This window comes from Vidua macroura, chromosome 1, assembly GCF_024509145.1.
Source record: "Vidua macroura isolate BioBank_ID:100142 chromosome 1, ASM2450914v1, whole genome shotgun sequence".
In the NCBI taxonomy this organism is placed as follows: Eukaryota; Metazoa; Chordata; class Aves; order Passeriformes; family Viduidae; genus Vidua; species Vidua macroura.
The window spans coordinates 118,357,716-118,374,149 of NC_071571.1; the positions used below are offsets into that span (position 1 = coordinate 118,357,716).

A 16,434-nucleotide genomic window follows, 5' to 3' on the forward strand; every position below is an offset into this window, starting at 1 on the left:
TTAAATTTTCTCGTTCACTGAAACATGGTTCATTCCTTTGTGCAGTTTACATTCACAGATTAAAACTGAAGGACTGTAATATTAAGACAATAGGTTCGGTTCTCCACCTGGTAAATTACTTGGAATTTGAGTTACACACTTGAACAATTGCCAGATACCTGACTACTTAGTCTAATTTCTTATAAAGAAGAATTTGCAGTTCATTGAACTCTATTTAAGGAGCTTTTGTATCACAAAACAGTGTATCACAAAATAGTATCACAAAATCTGAGAAAAAGAAATATATATGAAATACATTTTCATATAATCTTATATCTGAATAAGGTTTATTTAAATTTAGGCCCCACATAAAAATATTTTGAAAGAGAAAAATGAAAAAGGCACTTCAGGAAATTTGGAAGGAAAAAAAAAAAAAAGAGGTTGTTGTCAGTTTTGAAAGAATTTCTGGCATTGAATTTCTGGCATTTCTTACCACAGCAGAAGAAACTACAACCAATAAGTACTCTAAGGGGTCTTTCATAGATGTTCCTCTTGCTAATAAAGAATAGTTTCCAATGACTCTTGCAATAATGCCTTACTAATCATAATCTAAAGTAAGGCATTTCTAATATAATAGGATACTTTCATTTCTGTTCCCTATGCCTATATACCATTCCAATGTCCTAAAGATTACAAAATAACTGAAGTTATAATTTCTAGCTACCTGAGATAGAAGTATTTTTTATAGATTTATTCATAGGAAAATTTATATGGAATGCTTAAATACATAGTGCTTGTGCAAAACCGAAACAGAATTAAGAACAGTTACTGTACCGAAAATAAAATGACAATACCAAGCATCTCCTATGCAGAGGTCCAAAGTGACCTCAAAGCACCCTTAAAACATACAACAGCTATTTCTAAAGTTCAGGTCCGCAAAGGATAACCTACTTTTACCCCCAGAAACTAACAGATAATGCAAACAGCTGAAAACTTTTTATCTCTGTAGTCCTCTACACTAGGGATTAAAGGATAATAATCTGAGTTGCTTATAGTTGTCCATAGACAGTATCACTTTGAAGAAAGAAAATAAGAACTTTCAAGGTTGTTATGACTCTTCTACCAGTTCCTCCCCCTGATTCACGCTGTTCTTTGAAAAATACGCACATGGTGTTTTTCTATAAAACTTGAAGATTACTCTGTTAATTAGGATAAGAAGGGAAACTGCACAAGCAGCACAAGTAAGACAAATGTCTCACTATTGATTACTAATTTTCAATTTGATACAAGCTAACAAAATGGCATTTTCCCTGAGAATCAATCCAAAAAGCAGCCTCTTCACACTTTGTAAATTAGCCCTGTAGTCTTATTTCTGCAACAAACTACCCTATTCACAGTCTATTCTTTGTTTTGTATTGTCTTGACAAGCCAAGAGCTAAGTGTAAGGTTCTGGACTACATTATTACAGATGAGTTGTCTCCAAAGACCTAACAGCAGCAGTATCAATCTAATATCCAATGCACTCTTCAGCTATCTGGCATACAAGTTGCTCAATTAGAGTGCGACAAACATGCAAAATTCATGAATCTCTTCAGACACACAAACTGATAGACTCCAGTTAGTATAAAAGTGCAGCCAATATAACATTCAGTGAGTGCCCTGCAAAGACATACTTATTTCATTCACAATGGAAATTTTCATATTAAACTTATTTCCAATTCCAGTGCTCAAGAATTGATAAAATACTTTATTAAGGTTATTCCTAGGCAACCAGAGAAATGCTCTGAAGATAATCTGAAGATGCCATTATGAAGTCAGTCCATTCCTTGGCCAGCTCTTCAATGGAGACTTCCTCCCCCCCATATTCCTGTGGGAGAATGCTGACGGGGAAGTGTTCGGTCAGACTCTGCAAGTAGTTATTTCCATGCATGTACACCTAAACCAAAATATTAAAAGCATTTACTTGGGTATGGATGATAGACTATTGAGTGAGAACAGGCAGCAAAGCATCTCAGTGCAAGAGCTGAACCCACCAGCTTGGTTTAACTAAGTGTATTTGTTCATAATGAATTCTTTTCCCCTAGCTACTCAAACTCTGTCCTCTGAATCTGAAGGCTGGTGAAGGATGGACTACAACCTGAGAATTGCATTTTATGTAGCTGTGAGCACAGGAGCCAAAACTAACTACACACTTGTTCCAGACTGGTTTAACTGATGATAGTACACACTACATCCAAACTGCTAAACTAAGCTAAACCATGAGAATACTGGTGATTTGTTTTGCCATGATATCTTGTACTTGTCCTTCAGTCATTTCCAAGAAAAGAGCCCTGTCTGGCTCATAGCCATTACTATCTGGTCCTGCCACATGTATTTGAAAACAAGGTGATGTAGTATGTATGTAGGTTCAGACAGGTGACAAGGAAGATACTCAACAGAATCTATATATTAGTCCTTATCTTTCAGTTCCAACTGGAATTGGATTCTGGACTACTTCTTCACTTTAACCCTTGCAATACTGTAGGTTTAGTTCTTCTCTTCATCTGGCTCACGGCCATTACTATCTGGTCCTGTCACATATATTTAAAAATAAGATTATGTAGTATGTATGTAGGTTCAGACAGGTGACAAGGAAGATACTCAACAGAATCTATATATTAGTACTTATCTTTCAGTTCCAGCTGGAATTGGATTCTGGACTACTTCTCCGCTTTAATCCTTGCAATACTGTAGGGCTGGTTCTTCTCCTCTTGCTTTATTATAGCTATTTTGAAGCCTTGTTCATTACTTCCAGTCTGATACTTTTCTAGGATTTACTGTCTTGGCATGCAGTGGCTATTGCAAATGCCCAAGATCCATGTGCTGAGAAAAGGAGGCTTCAGAATGGGAACAATAGGCAGGGCTGTTTATTTTGTACCTTAGTCCTGCTGTTACCATTTCACTTTTGTGCCAGCTGAAAACTCCAATATTTTTCCTATGCTGCAATAAACCTTGGCATGTTTTTGCATCCAAATACAAACCTATTTGCAGATCTATAACTGCAAAACTATTTAAAGCAACTAAGGAGCTATTTGAAAAAAAAACTTAGAAATTAAATCTGACCAATTTTTGATGCATAAGTGCCTCTGGAGTTCTGTCAGAGCTAAAGAGTTGTCTTCTACTAATTCTGCACAACTTGGACCATAAAACATTGCTCAGTGATCATTTTTCTCTATCATTTATAGGCAGAGTACTGGGAAATCCAGGACCTATTTCTTTCTATTTCTGCAGAAGAATTATTATGTGACCGCAAACAAATTATTTAACCTCTTTGTGTTGCTGCTTTTTCCCTTCAGAGTAGTGATAACAGCACCACTTGCAATTCTCATGTTAATAATAACTGCAAATGCTTTGCTGTTAGATTCTGGAGGTCTGTATGGCACTAACAAACAAAAATTATTTATGCTCTTCAGTACTCAGGAGTAACAGAGCCTGAGGAAAGTGCTGCAGATTGTCATATAAGGGTTTTGTGGCAGAAAGAAATATTTGTGTGCACTCACCCGTTGCTTTATTTTTTCAGTGAGAAAAGGCTTAATTAGAGCGAAGACTGGGTGGAAGAATAAAGGCTCATTAATCAAGTGGATACCTCGAACTTTCAGTGGAAAGGAATCCTGTCAGCATACATGGAAAACAGAATAAGAAAAAGAAAACATTATTGAAACACCTCTATTACTAAGCACAAGCCTGTAAAAACTGTCTAGTCCATAGGTTAAAGTATTTCTTCTGACCTTGCCAATTCCTACATTTTCTAACAGTGTAAATTAAGAACAACATTCAGAAAAATCGTATCTTGTTCCTCCCATTAGAGGGAAAAATCTCACCATTTTTTCACCTCAGTAGGAGGTGAGGTTGAATATTAAAAACAAAGAGAAAAACAAAAAAGAAAACCATCACCAAATTGCACATAAATATTATACACAAACTTTGTGCTCAGCCTTTCTTTTAAAGTACAGTTTTTCACAAGATTCTGCTACTAATTTACAAAATGCTATCTAGCTATGTGCTTTTATTGACAATTTACAGCCTGAAGTATAATACATAAATATATATAAACTATTGAAAATACTAACTTTAAGTTAAATAAGTTATATTTATAATTCAGAAATAAGCCTTTGGCCAAGGAATTTGGCCAAGACAGAAGTTCAGCTTTACAAAAAGATTACTGTTTTAATGAAATTTTAAAAATATCTGCTATACAGCCTTCATAATATAAAACACCTTAGATTCTACTTGCATTCATTTAAAAGTTCCAGATCTTTGAAATTTAAAAGAAAATATGGCAGTGCTCAAAATAAGCTTTGTGCAATGAGGAAAGTACAGCTTCCCTTCATATCCCACCTGATACTACCTCTGACATGTTTTCTGCTTATAAAAATGGTACTACTCACAAACATATCTCCTCATTAGTTCAATAGTTCTAAGGAAGAAAAAACCCAAAGCTAACACATTTCTTTAGTGCCACTCCTTCTAGATTTTAATGTATGATAAAGACCTTAAAATTATCAGCTTGTATATTCACTTAATGTTATTATGGATTATCTTATACTTAAAGTCTACTATCATGATTTTCACAAAACAATTTTATGCCCGGGATAACAGATTTTTCAAGATAATGTCACTTATTATCTGTACTATGCTTTCCATTCCTTAGTACATACTTCCTTTCTATTAACTTCTGTTTCTTGATACAGGATAATAATTTGCAAGACACATTTCTTGAGTAAAATACAGGGTTAAAGGTAAGGTTTCTTAACTTTTATTTATAAGTATATTCTGGAGTGCATTAAGCATGTCCTGGGGTACATCTCCAGCTGTGCAAAGGAGGGCATTGTCCTGCTCTGCTCTGTACTGAAGCAGCCTCATCTTGAATACTGTGTGCAGTTTTGGGCACCATAATATAAAAAAAGTCATTAAGCTATTAGAGAGCTCCAAATGAGGGCCAGGAGGATGGTGAAGAGTTCTGGAGGGGAAGTCGTGTCAGGAGTGGCCGAGGTCACTTGGTCTGTTCAGCCTGGAGAAGAGCAGACTGAGGGGAGACCTCATTGCACTCTGCAATTTCCTTGTGAAGGGAAGAGGAAGTGTAGATTCTTCACTCTCCTGGCCAGAGACGGGACCTGAGGGAATGGCCTGAAGTTGTGTCAGAGGAGTCTTATATTGGATATGAGGAAAAAGTTCTTAACCTAGAGGGTGGTTGAGCACTGGAACAGGCTCCCCAGGGAAGCGGTCACAGCTCCAAGCCTGACAAGAGTTCAAGAAGTGTTTGGACAATGCTCTCAGTCACATGGTGTATCTCTTGGGGTGTCCTGTATAGGGCCAGAAGTTGGTCTTGATAATTCTGATGAGTCTCTTCCAACTTAACATGTTCTATGATTATATGATATTGAACAACACTAATATAATCTCTGGATAAAATTTACAAACCCAGTTAAAAGTGAGGAAAGGAATCAGGGGATAAAAGAAAAGAATTAAAATTCTTTTTCTTCTTAGAAAAGAACACTGGAAACACACATTTTTTAATTTTCCTTTTCCATAGCTAGAATAAGCATTTAGAAGTTTGAAAAACATTGAAAAAATCAGAAATAGGTCAAAATGGAAACATCATAGTCAAAGAATTTCCTGCTTTGAGATAATGGATTGAAACTTTAGATGTATTTGCAAATCCTATTCTGCTTCCTTTCTGCTCTATTTCAAGCAATATGTTTTTTACCTCAGAAATCAACTGAAACACTCTCACTAGTCCTGTTTTCATGAGATCTGGCCCCAGACTGCATAACACCAGGAGGTCTTATTCTAGATGTGCAAAGTTGGGAATACCTAATGGTTTCAATAAGGTTTTATGGTAGATATCAGAAAGGAAGAACATCTGAAGTTCTGATGATATTAATTCAATGACTAAGCTTTGATTGAATCTCAGATTTGAACCTTACCAAATCAGAGCAAGAGAGTATCTCCCTGGCTCATTTCCACATCACAGGCTAACAGTTTTATTATTACTGACTTTCAACATAACTTCTGAAGGAAAATAAGATTATAGGACTACACTGTAGCTTGCCTGTCAATTCTCTGTCCCCTTTTTTCTTTAATTTTTTTTCCTCTCAAATCCAGTGGCAAAGCTCAACTGAATTTAGCAGAAAGGAATAAGCCTTAAAGACAGTAAAGTTCTGAGAAGTTTTGTGAAAAAACAGGAGGTGAGGTAACAGTGCTCATGTTGTGGGGAAGAAAGCAAGCAGAACATAAATGTTATACATTCTTTTGTTAGCAGATGGAAGATCACATCAGCATCATCCATACTGGTAACAAGCTAGGAGTGTCTTGCTCTTAATTGCTCACAGTGCATGCTATTCTTAATATTCTCTGAGACAGGAATAAATGCTTTAGATATTGAGATAATGCACAAAAGAATGGAAGAGAAGAGATGAAACAGGATAACAAATGGAGATCCTTCCAAATCTGGGCTTCATCTGCTCCTCCAGTCATGAAATTCTTGTGTTGTAAGAGGTTGGTAGAGTTCTTGTAAAATAGCAGAAGTTAGAGGGCATTTACTGGTATAGAAGAATAAAATTTAGGAAAAAATCAAGCACAACTTGTAATTGATTTAGGATTTTGTTCTCCTTAGTTGCATAGTCTGAGAATGCCTACAGAAGGAAAATTTACTATAGCTTGCAAGAGAAGAAAAATTGGAAGTCATAACAATGAAGCTGCATAAAGCATTATGTCATACTTACTGTGAGAACAGCAGCCATATTCTTGGCCACCGCTGGACTGATTTGAAAAGCATGAGCAAATCTCCACCCTCGAAGGTCAAAGATGGCCTTGACTCCATTTTGCTGAGTCTCGATCTCCTTTACAATGAGTTCAGATGTGATGAGACTTACACGAAACACATCATATGCTGTAAATAAACTGGGATCCCATTGTCCTGAGAAGATAGATTACCCTGCATCACCATGAGAAAACCCATACACCTGCACTTTTTCTTCCTACAGCTTCTAGTGTGCTTCTCAGGAACAAGAATTAATCAGCAAGAACAAAGTTCCTGAAATAAACTGTCTTGCCAGTGCATAACGTAATTTGTGTACTTGCTCTCTCATTCATCTTTGATGCTCTTTTAGGACACGGAAGCACATAATGGAGCATGCTCTACCTATGGCCATAGACCCAGTACAAGGCACAATTCAGTAACAGTCATGCTAGCAGAAACTGCAGATCATCAATCCAATCAATTAATATAATTGTTTTTCAGCACCAGAATTCTGGAACGATTCAGTGAATCTCACTTATTTTTTTTCTGAGGCCTGATCGAAAAATTGCATGGGATGAGCCTTAACCCTACATGAAACCTTTAGAGGGCACAACTGCCTACTAGACCAGATGATAATAAGACAATTCTTTGAAAGTTGGCAAACATAAAGCCTCTGTCCAAAACAAGCATAAAGAGATATGGTGTTCATTTAACTATGTACTTTTTGAAAATATTTCTGGGAGGTGCATCAAGCATTTTCCAAGTGTTGTTGTCATCTAGGGCTCTTTGGCTACAAGTAAACAGCAAAAACCTGGTGAACTGCTCATCCAAGCCTAAATTGAACTTTGCTACATGACAAAGTACACCTTTGTTTGTGTTCTTCCCGCTCTGTGCTGCATCTGCATCAGTACCACAGTCTTAGCCCATGGATTTGACAATTTACATGAAGTCAAATGATTTTTGGGACACTCAGAGCCAAAAAAACCACATAATATTACAAGTTTTAACCTTCAAGATTCTTTTGATGCAACAAGAATTTCACTAAAAAGAAAATCAGGTTCTTCGTGAGAGATTGTACAGCCTTAGCCATACAAATATATAAGTAAAATTATTTAATTGTTATAGCTCAGTAAATTCACCTTTATATTAATGTAAATGCATTTCTAGCAAGGAACATAAATATATTACCTTTCTAGTTAAGGTATTCTGATATGATCTAGTTTTATCACCCCCTGCAGTTGTAACCATAAAATATTTTTGATTTGCTGCTGAAATGGTGATAATTAAAAAACAAACAAATAAAAAACCAAAAACAAACAAACAAACAAAAAACCCAAAGCAAACAAACAAAACCCAAAAACTTCAGTGTCAGAATCAGGTGTGAAACTGTTCCAAGTAATTTTGTCACTCACCAATTCTGTATATTAGAACTTTGCTTCCATGTGGGTCTCTTGACCTTAGGACTCCATGATAGCCAGCTTGCAAAAGACCAAGAACAGAAGATGGTTGTAAATCTGCACTTATTTCTGGGCATTCAATTCTCCATTTCTGATAATTCTTCAATAACTGGAAAAAAATTAATGTGGATGTCAGGTAAGCATCAGCTATTATAGGAAGAACACAGTTAAAAATATGTTTTCCAAATGTGGTCACAGTCAGATTTAATTCATTAAATTAGCTATAATTTAATTGTATATTTTAATCAAATCACACCTAGAAACAGAAGGTTGCTATGCTGGATCAAGTGAGTGAGTAACTTGCCATGATGAATTTAGAACCCAGTCAAACCATTAATGGACTGCAGTTGTCATTTTGTGTCAGAAAAGAAAACTGGATGTACAATAAGCCTGTAGTTTCTATGTAAAATGCATCTAAACCCCATTTTTTTCTGCTCAGGTTACCTTTAGGATTGTTCGTTTTGCTACTGCATCAGACTCATTCAGGATTTTTTAAGATTTAGACATGCAAAATCTTATGGAGGAACATTCTCCTCCACTCACTCACTTTCTCCCTTCCTCCCTATTTTATACACAGTCCTCAATAATTCCAGTTTACTATTTGAAACAGGTACACTCATCAGCATACCCAAAAACATTTTTGAGGTCCCTTCTACCCCTCTGAAATGAAGGAATATAACGCAGTAGTGGGTTCATTACACATTTGACAATTTCCCTCACAGAGTGGAAATAATGAGAACCTGTTTGGCTAAAACAGAGATCCTGTCTGTTGTCAGGGACTTGGTCAGCCTAGTTCCCAAAGCTGGGAGGCAGCAAAATAACCAGTATTTCTAAGGCACAGGAGGAGCTGTGTGCTGAAAGGCCATGGACTAATGCTAAGGAAGAGGCAATTAAAGGTGCTGCTTTGTGAGGTAACATCTGTGTTGAGGAATTATAGGTAGCACTGTGAAAGGTCATCTTAGAAACAGATTGTGCAAAATTAAGTTGGTGATGCAGTAGTTCTAACTTCCAAGTCTAATTACTGTTTCTCCTTTAATATTGACTAAGTGGTTGTGGGGAAAATGAACTATGCCCTGCAACTAAAATTTATTTAAGACATTGTGCATAAGTAGGAAGCTATGCAAGACTGTCTTCTAAAATGCTTCCTTTCTGCTCATCAACTAAAATTTGCCTGCACTGCATCACTTCTGCTAAGTTCTCCATCACTAAGTTTGGAAAGTAGAGAGATAGCTATTACAAGTAATTCACATTTTGTATTAATTTTCTTGGGTTAGAGGTCTAACCCAAGACCTTCAAAGTAGCTAAGAGAATCAGAATTTTTCAGTACCTTGTTTCACAACAAACCACATCGTAGCTTTAAATCTTAAAGGTGGCATGCGCAGCCTAGCTTTTAAAATTGTTTCTATATTTCATCAAACAGGGAAATCCAATCTGATCCTCACCACAGTTTCACGAATTAAGTGTGTTCACTGTACTGAAAGCATCAACCAAAAGTCTTTTATTTCCTATAATTTGTATTAACAGAATTTCTTTTTTTCCTTTATCAATTACTCCATATTTCACAACAGAAATACTAAAGTTAAAAGAGCTGTGAGGTCCAACTAATAGAATATAACCTTTAAAAAATTACAAATTTCTTGTATCTATGTAACTATAATTTTCTTCAGTATTTTCATTGGAAGAATGATCAGTAAAATTGAATTAATCCCTACAGACTCTTAGAGGGAGACCTGAAACTCACCATCCTGTAGCTCACAGCATGCCCATGTTAGATAATTAGTCTTCCCTCTATACTCTTCCCTCTATTTTCAAGCTTCTTGCATCGTTTTGCATAAAATATACTTTTTCTTCAGCTTAATGCTTTTCTGCTCAGCTTAAGGTCTTGAATGATTTTGAAGGTCTCTCAAATGAATTGCCATGAGGAAACTATTTATAAAACATTATTGTTTATCAGCAAAATTTACATAAAAATACATGGTACACTGATCAGAAATTAGCTATATTTTTCATGGAAATAGAGCCTATAAATATGTATTTAGATCCAAAAAAACAATAAAAAAATTATATCCCGTGCTAGAATCCCACTTGATTTGGCAGTGGAAAAAAAAAAAAAGAATCAAAGCCTCATCCTAAACCATCACCATAGAAAGAAACATTTAACCATTAGGAGAATTTTATTAGAAGTCTCTTGGCTGCATTCAATCAGTTTTAGCCTAGGTTAAATTTAAAACAAACAAACAAGGCAAAGGAAAGAGAAAGGAAGTAGGGAAAGTAAGTTAATTTATGGAACAGAAGTTCACTATAATTGCAAAGATAGGCCTGTTGGGGTACTCTGATTATCTCACTCTGTCAGTACTTGACTGTCTACAAAGGGCACTGTTTGAGCAATCCCAACTGCTTTGTGCCAGACAGAAATGTCAAAATGTTTTATCCTTGGTCTTTCCAAAACAGACTCTGAAATAGCAGCAAAATACAAAACCACCCTGAAAACAACTATACAAACATCTGTCACTTTGTAATTTGTCACTTCTAAAATCTGTGGTACCACAACATCATGAAGATATATATTTTAAACACCTCTTTGAAGAACTCTCTGCCAAAACTAAGATGAGAATAAAAATGACACATTAATTCAATACCCTAAATAAACCTGTGTAGTCAATACAGTTAGTTTCTCATTTTCATGATATTTACACTTTCCAAGCTGGAAACAAGGATTTAAGTTCTTGGACTTTGGAAGAAAGAGAGTGGTGTTTTCAGCTTCTGATGCACTCAAGATCCTTACAGAAGGCATAGTTAACCTACTTGCACACCCATTAAGGAGTAAATATATGGTTGGAATATTTCTGACACTTTCCATGACACAAGTAAGTGGTGCACCTTTCAGACACTTGGCTAAGCCTAAAACATACTCCCCTTGGCAAGAAAATCACTAAGTGCTGAAGAGTTCTCAGATTTTGCAAACCTAATCTAATTACCTAAAATGATTTAGATCTGAAGTAAAGGTCAGCATTAGAAAATCTTCCACAAAATCTACAGCTAGTTTTGGCAGATATTCTGTAAATTTTTATTTATGTAAGCAACTCCTTTCTTACAGCTGGACATAGTCAAGTCTCACATGGCCACTTAAAAGAGTAATCCTTATACATGTAAAGGAATTCAAACACTAGCAGTGGTTTAGAGGTTTTCTAGTTTTACACTGTTTAAGCACAGAAATTCATGTGAAATTTTTTCAAGTATGATTCTTTTTCAGAAGGGAAAAACATAAGTGTGGCGTATAACAATCAGTTTGGATATAGATGAAACCAAATCTCAGGAAAACCAGACACATTCCTTACCCAGTATAAAAAATGGCGCACGCACTTAACGACACAAGAAAAACATCTCAATGTATAATTATCTGTGTTTACAAACAGAATAACCTACTTAGAATCTGCTCAACATCTGAAAATAGATGCAAGATAACTTGATAAAGGGGGAGAAAGCTGGATGAAAAACTCCAGTGTCTGTAGTTCAGCATTAATTAAGAGGTTTTTTTCCCCTGATGTCTGTTGGGGATAGTTCCAGATTTCTGAATGAGATTACAAAGTTACCAATTAAACCAAGATTCATGTCCCACAAACAAAAGTGAACTTAGTACTTTACTCAGAAACAAAAGAACTAGAAAACATTGTGCTTGTTAGAGAAACTAATGCATCAGTACATGCAAATTAATTCTATTTTTCTTGATCAATAACTATTTATTTATATTAACATGGATAATAGGCAGAATTAGGCCTCTATTGTGTCAGAAGCTGTACAAATGCACACAATGCTTGGGAAAAAATGTTTTCTACTGGCATTCTTTGCATGAGAAACCACAGCTCAAATTTCAGAATATAAACCGTTGCACATACGTATTTTATACGTCTTTTTCTATATGTGTGTACAAATGTACCCAGAATTTAAACATACAGTATTCAGAGACAAAGAATTTTAAATATTTTATAGAGTCACAGAACTTTCCTAATTCCTCATGCATTACTTCCCTGTCACTGGAAAAAGACTGGCACGTGCTGGCTTAGCACAAAGGGAAGCCTGGCTGACTGATTTGTGTTTCCTTAAGAGTCAGCTCTGACAGAATAAGAGCTCTTCCATCCTTTTCAAGGAATTCCTTGGAATTGATGGAAGAAAAGCAGCCAAGTAACTGATTTCAACTTAGCATTTATGTTTGAATGCTGTGAAGATCCTCAGAAATAATGTCTGAGACTCAGCAGTGTGCTTGACACTACAGAAAACAACACTTGTACAGCATAGTCATCTTAAGTGACTTCCTTGCAGCAGAATGCACTAGGAAATCCTCATTCCTCCATAAATTGAATGCAAAACCAAAGTCTGGCTATATACCTTGGTATCAACCAGAACTCTTAAAAGGATCCTAGATATTTAGAGAGTTTTCAGTGTCACAAAAATTATGCTTACATATGTATGTTATGAAAACCCTTTGCATAGAATTTCAATGCCAAACATTTTTCTTCTGTTCCCCAGAGTATAATCTATTTCAGGTACAAAAAGACAGCATTCCAAAGTCACTGGGAGTCAGTCCTATACAAGAGTTATAGGATGTAATGCATAATAAAACAGGAAGAAACATTTATGTCCAAAAGGAGATACTAATTATCCAGATTTCTCATAGTGAATCCAAGTGACAGTGTTTTTGGTGATAACAGCAAAGTCAAACATACACACATAGCTGGCACATTCAAAAAGGGTCAGACACTGACCTCTGTGGTGACCAGTGACAAACCATGAGGGACTGGCCTGAAGTTGTGTCAGGGGGAGTTTAGGCTGGGTATTAGAAAAAGGTTCTTCACCCAGAGGGTGGTTGGGCACTGGAACAGGCTCCCCAGGGAAATGGTCACAGCTCCAAGCCTGACAGAGTTTAAGAGGCATTTGGACAATGCTCTTGGGCACATGGTGTGACTGTCTGCACAGGGCCAGGAGCTGGACTTGAATGATCCCTGTGGGTCCCTTCCAACTCAATATATTCTGTGATTCTGTGAGAATAGTCTGTTATTGAGCTTAACTGAATAATCACTGTCTTCAAAGAAGTAAGACAGTTTTATCTCTTCTTCGAGTCCTTCAATTCCAGATACCTGTTTCAGTGCTAGATTTTCTTCTAGCATGAGAGATATCAATATATCATTAGTTAAAAGCAAGTCTGGAATTGCCATTGGAAAAATAGAAAAAATTGCTGTTATGAGTCACCATAAAAGATTTAGAAATGGAATGTCTTGAAACAATCTACCTGATTATTCTTTTCTGAAACATTTCCAAATGTTGGTGAGATAAATCTGTCTCAATTATTAACCAGAAATGCATCAATAAAAAGGTCTGGTCAGGTGCCAGAATCTTGATTCATAGTTAAGACTTAAGTATAAGCCCATACTAAGATGCTGGACAGCCTTTGCTTATATGCATTGACAGGGCCATTAACTTTGATTATCCCTTAGCTGCTCTACAAATACTATGCAGTAGTACATGGAAGCCCAGTGGGCAAAGAGAATCTTATTGGCCTGAACTCCAGACCAAGAGGCAACATCAAATCAGGACAAAAGGGAAGAGTGAGCCACTCTGTTGACTGATAGCAGGAGGACTCTGTCTAGGATGAAGTACTAACATAACTTCTGCATGAAGTCACACTTGGGTTAGATGAATATACAACTTAGGACCACAAGAGATTTTTGCATAATAATTATTTTTGGCCTTGATATACCAATTGCAATAAACACATTCCTGTGGGAAAAAAAAAAAGGAAGAAAAAAAGAGAAGTGCTTCTGTTATTCTTCCCATACTGTAAGAGAAGTATTCTAGAAAATGGTGTCAGCTGGTATGTAGAAGATTAAGTGAGAGTTAATTTCAGCACTTGGAGAGCTGAAATTCTAGACAGAAACATTAAACACAGGTTGGTTTTGAACATTAGAATCTCTTAATTCAAAGGAAAGTTTGAAATTCAGAAACTTAGCAACCTGTGGAGATGCAGAAAATCTAAAGAGGTTTTAAAAAGACAACTTTTTCAAGGGAGGTCCCCAGTGTCAAGGGCTGATTCTCAAGAGAAGCATAGGAAATTTGCTACTTCATAGACTCCTATTGCTAAACCTAGTCTAGATTCCAGGCACCCAAAGATTAGTCCTACCTACCTAACACACCTCACAATCCCATCAAAGTGCAAAAATATACGGGCCAAATTCAGAAGTGCCACCGTCCTGTCTATAGGATTACCAGTAACAACCAATTGGAATGCAATTATGAGCAGATATTCAGGAGTCTATATGTCCTCATTACGCCCTTTAAGCAAAAGAATACAGGCCAAAGAATACAGGAAAATAAAATGGCTTTTGTTGGGAAAGAAAAAAAAAAGGCACAGTCCTACAATGGTTAGTTGCACAGCTTTGCTATAAACAATCTCATGAACTTCAAGTAAAAGTAAGATACATAAAACCCAGAGGAATCTGACTTGACTCGTTGGTTCTTCTGTTGAGCAGGAAAGGTTTAAAGCTATGATGCAAATGCCATGAGTCAAATGAAAAGAACAAAAATACAATTTTTAAAGCTATTTATGATTAAGGGCCTAATTCAATTTCTCAATTTCCTTTTTTAGATACCTTGATCCTGCAATACATCCATATGCAAACAATCATCTCTTATGGTAAACGTGGAAAATCTACAGTCCAGAGAAGTCAGAAATTAATAGGTGAAGAAACTAATAGGTGAAGTCTGTTGGGCAATACTGTGTAAACAATGTAAAATTCCATGGAAACACAGCTCTCAGTTGGCACATGTGAATCAATGCTTTTGCCCTGGGAGGATTTGGAAATACTTTCTGTTCCAAAGGTTTAATGGCTGTCAATCTTTCATTAAAGAAAATAACAAACTGATAACAATCTGTGCCTTTGGATATTAAAAATATGTGTGCTCTGTGGCAAAAAGGCATACAAAGACCCGGTAAAGTACCACGACTTATCAAAGCCTGCAAGGAGTGCTGTAAAAGACTAAACTCCAAGCAAAAAGAAGTTTTTACTCATAGTTTTGGAATAATTACAAGACGTAGTGAAACTAGTACGGCTCCTAGTAACCTGAGCCCGATAATCCTGACAAGGGTGTCCTTTGAAGGGTACCGTTTCCTAATCGGAGCTGTGACCTTACCACACTTACTGTGTGGGCGAGTGACTGTACCGCGCTTAGCACAGCCTTTATGTTACCACATCGATACCGCGCTGAGCCAGCCGCGACACCGCGCATTGATCCGGCGCCGCGCCGAAAACACGCGTGACAAGCAGTTAGTTACACCCTGGAACTTCCCGCTCGGCCTCGCCCGACCCGGGCAGCGCAGGGCACGGACCCACCCCACAGCCCTTCCCCACAGCCCGAGCCCGGCTGCTCCCGTCCCGGGCCGGGGCTGCGCTCCCCGGGCACCGGGACCTGCCACCGCCGCCGCTCCTCACCCTCCAGGCCAGGTCCAGGTGGAAATCTCGGGCGCGCAGGAACCGCACCAGGAAGGCATCGGAGAGGGGCTGCGGCCAGCGCTGGCCGGGCTCTGCCTCCGCCCGCCGCCGCAGCTCGGACACGGCGCCGCGCACCTGCGGAGAGTGGTCGGGCAGGTCATTGAGCTGAGCCTGCGACATGCCCGCGGCACGGCCGAGCTCAGCCCCGCCGCCGGCCCCGTCCCATTGAGAGGGAGCCGCGGCGCGGCGGGGCCCGGCCCGGCTGCCCCCGCCCCCGCGGGGCTTAACCCCTGAGCGCCCTCCCGGGCCCCAGGCAGGGAGTGGGCAGGTGTGCCCTGCCTTTCTTGGGCTTGTTATTTCCACTTTTACGGACCTGACCGGTTTTTAGAATTTTGGGCGTTAAGCCCATCTTCTGTTTTCCACTTCCAGCCCCAAAAGTGAGCCGTTCCTGCTCCCTCTGGAGGGCGAGGGGCGGCCCCACCGGGCAGGGAGACCTCCGCCGCTGGTACCCGCGGCGCCCACCGCAGGAGGGTCGTCCCGGACCCCCAGGACGTGCTAAGGGTGGTGTCCGCCCATTTTGGCGAAAATAATCCATCTTTAGATACTAAATCGCAAAATGCTGCAACTTCATTGCAGCTGGGAAATGAAGTGCAAAGCGGGGATCCCTGCTGGTGCAAAACTGCCTTGGAGCACCTCATCCTTAACGTGGTTACGCAGTAACAAAAATATATTC

General features: G+C 38.1%; 1 protein-coding gene across 2 annotated transcripts; it reads right to left on the reverse strand.

Annotated features, from left to right (window-relative positions):
* Positions 1 to 1,552: 1,552 nt before the first annotated feature.
* Positions 1,553 to 15,896, reverse strand: TTPA (alpha tocopherol transfer protein). Of its 2 annotated transcripts, none has more exons than XM_053989145.1 (5): positions 15,702 to 15,896; positions 8,173 to 8,326; positions 6,744 to 6,937; positions 3,519 to 3,629; positions 1,553 to 1,915 (listed from the first exon to the last, which is right to left on the reverse strand). In XM_053989145.1, the coding sequence occupies exons 1-5, from the start codon at positions 15,879 to 15,881 to the stop codon at positions 1,742 to 1,744; spliced, it is 813 nt and encodes a 270-aa protein (XP_053845120.1). In that variant the 5' UTR covers positions 15,882 to 15,896; the 3' UTR covers positions 1,553 to 1,741. The 2 variants fall into 2 exon arrangements, with proteins under 2 accessions (XP_053845120.1, XP_053845126.1); XM_053989151.1 differs by lacking the exon at positions 15,702 to 15,896 and adding an exon at positions 15,403 to 15,598.
* Positions 15,897 to 16,434: the final 538 nt, after the last annotated feature.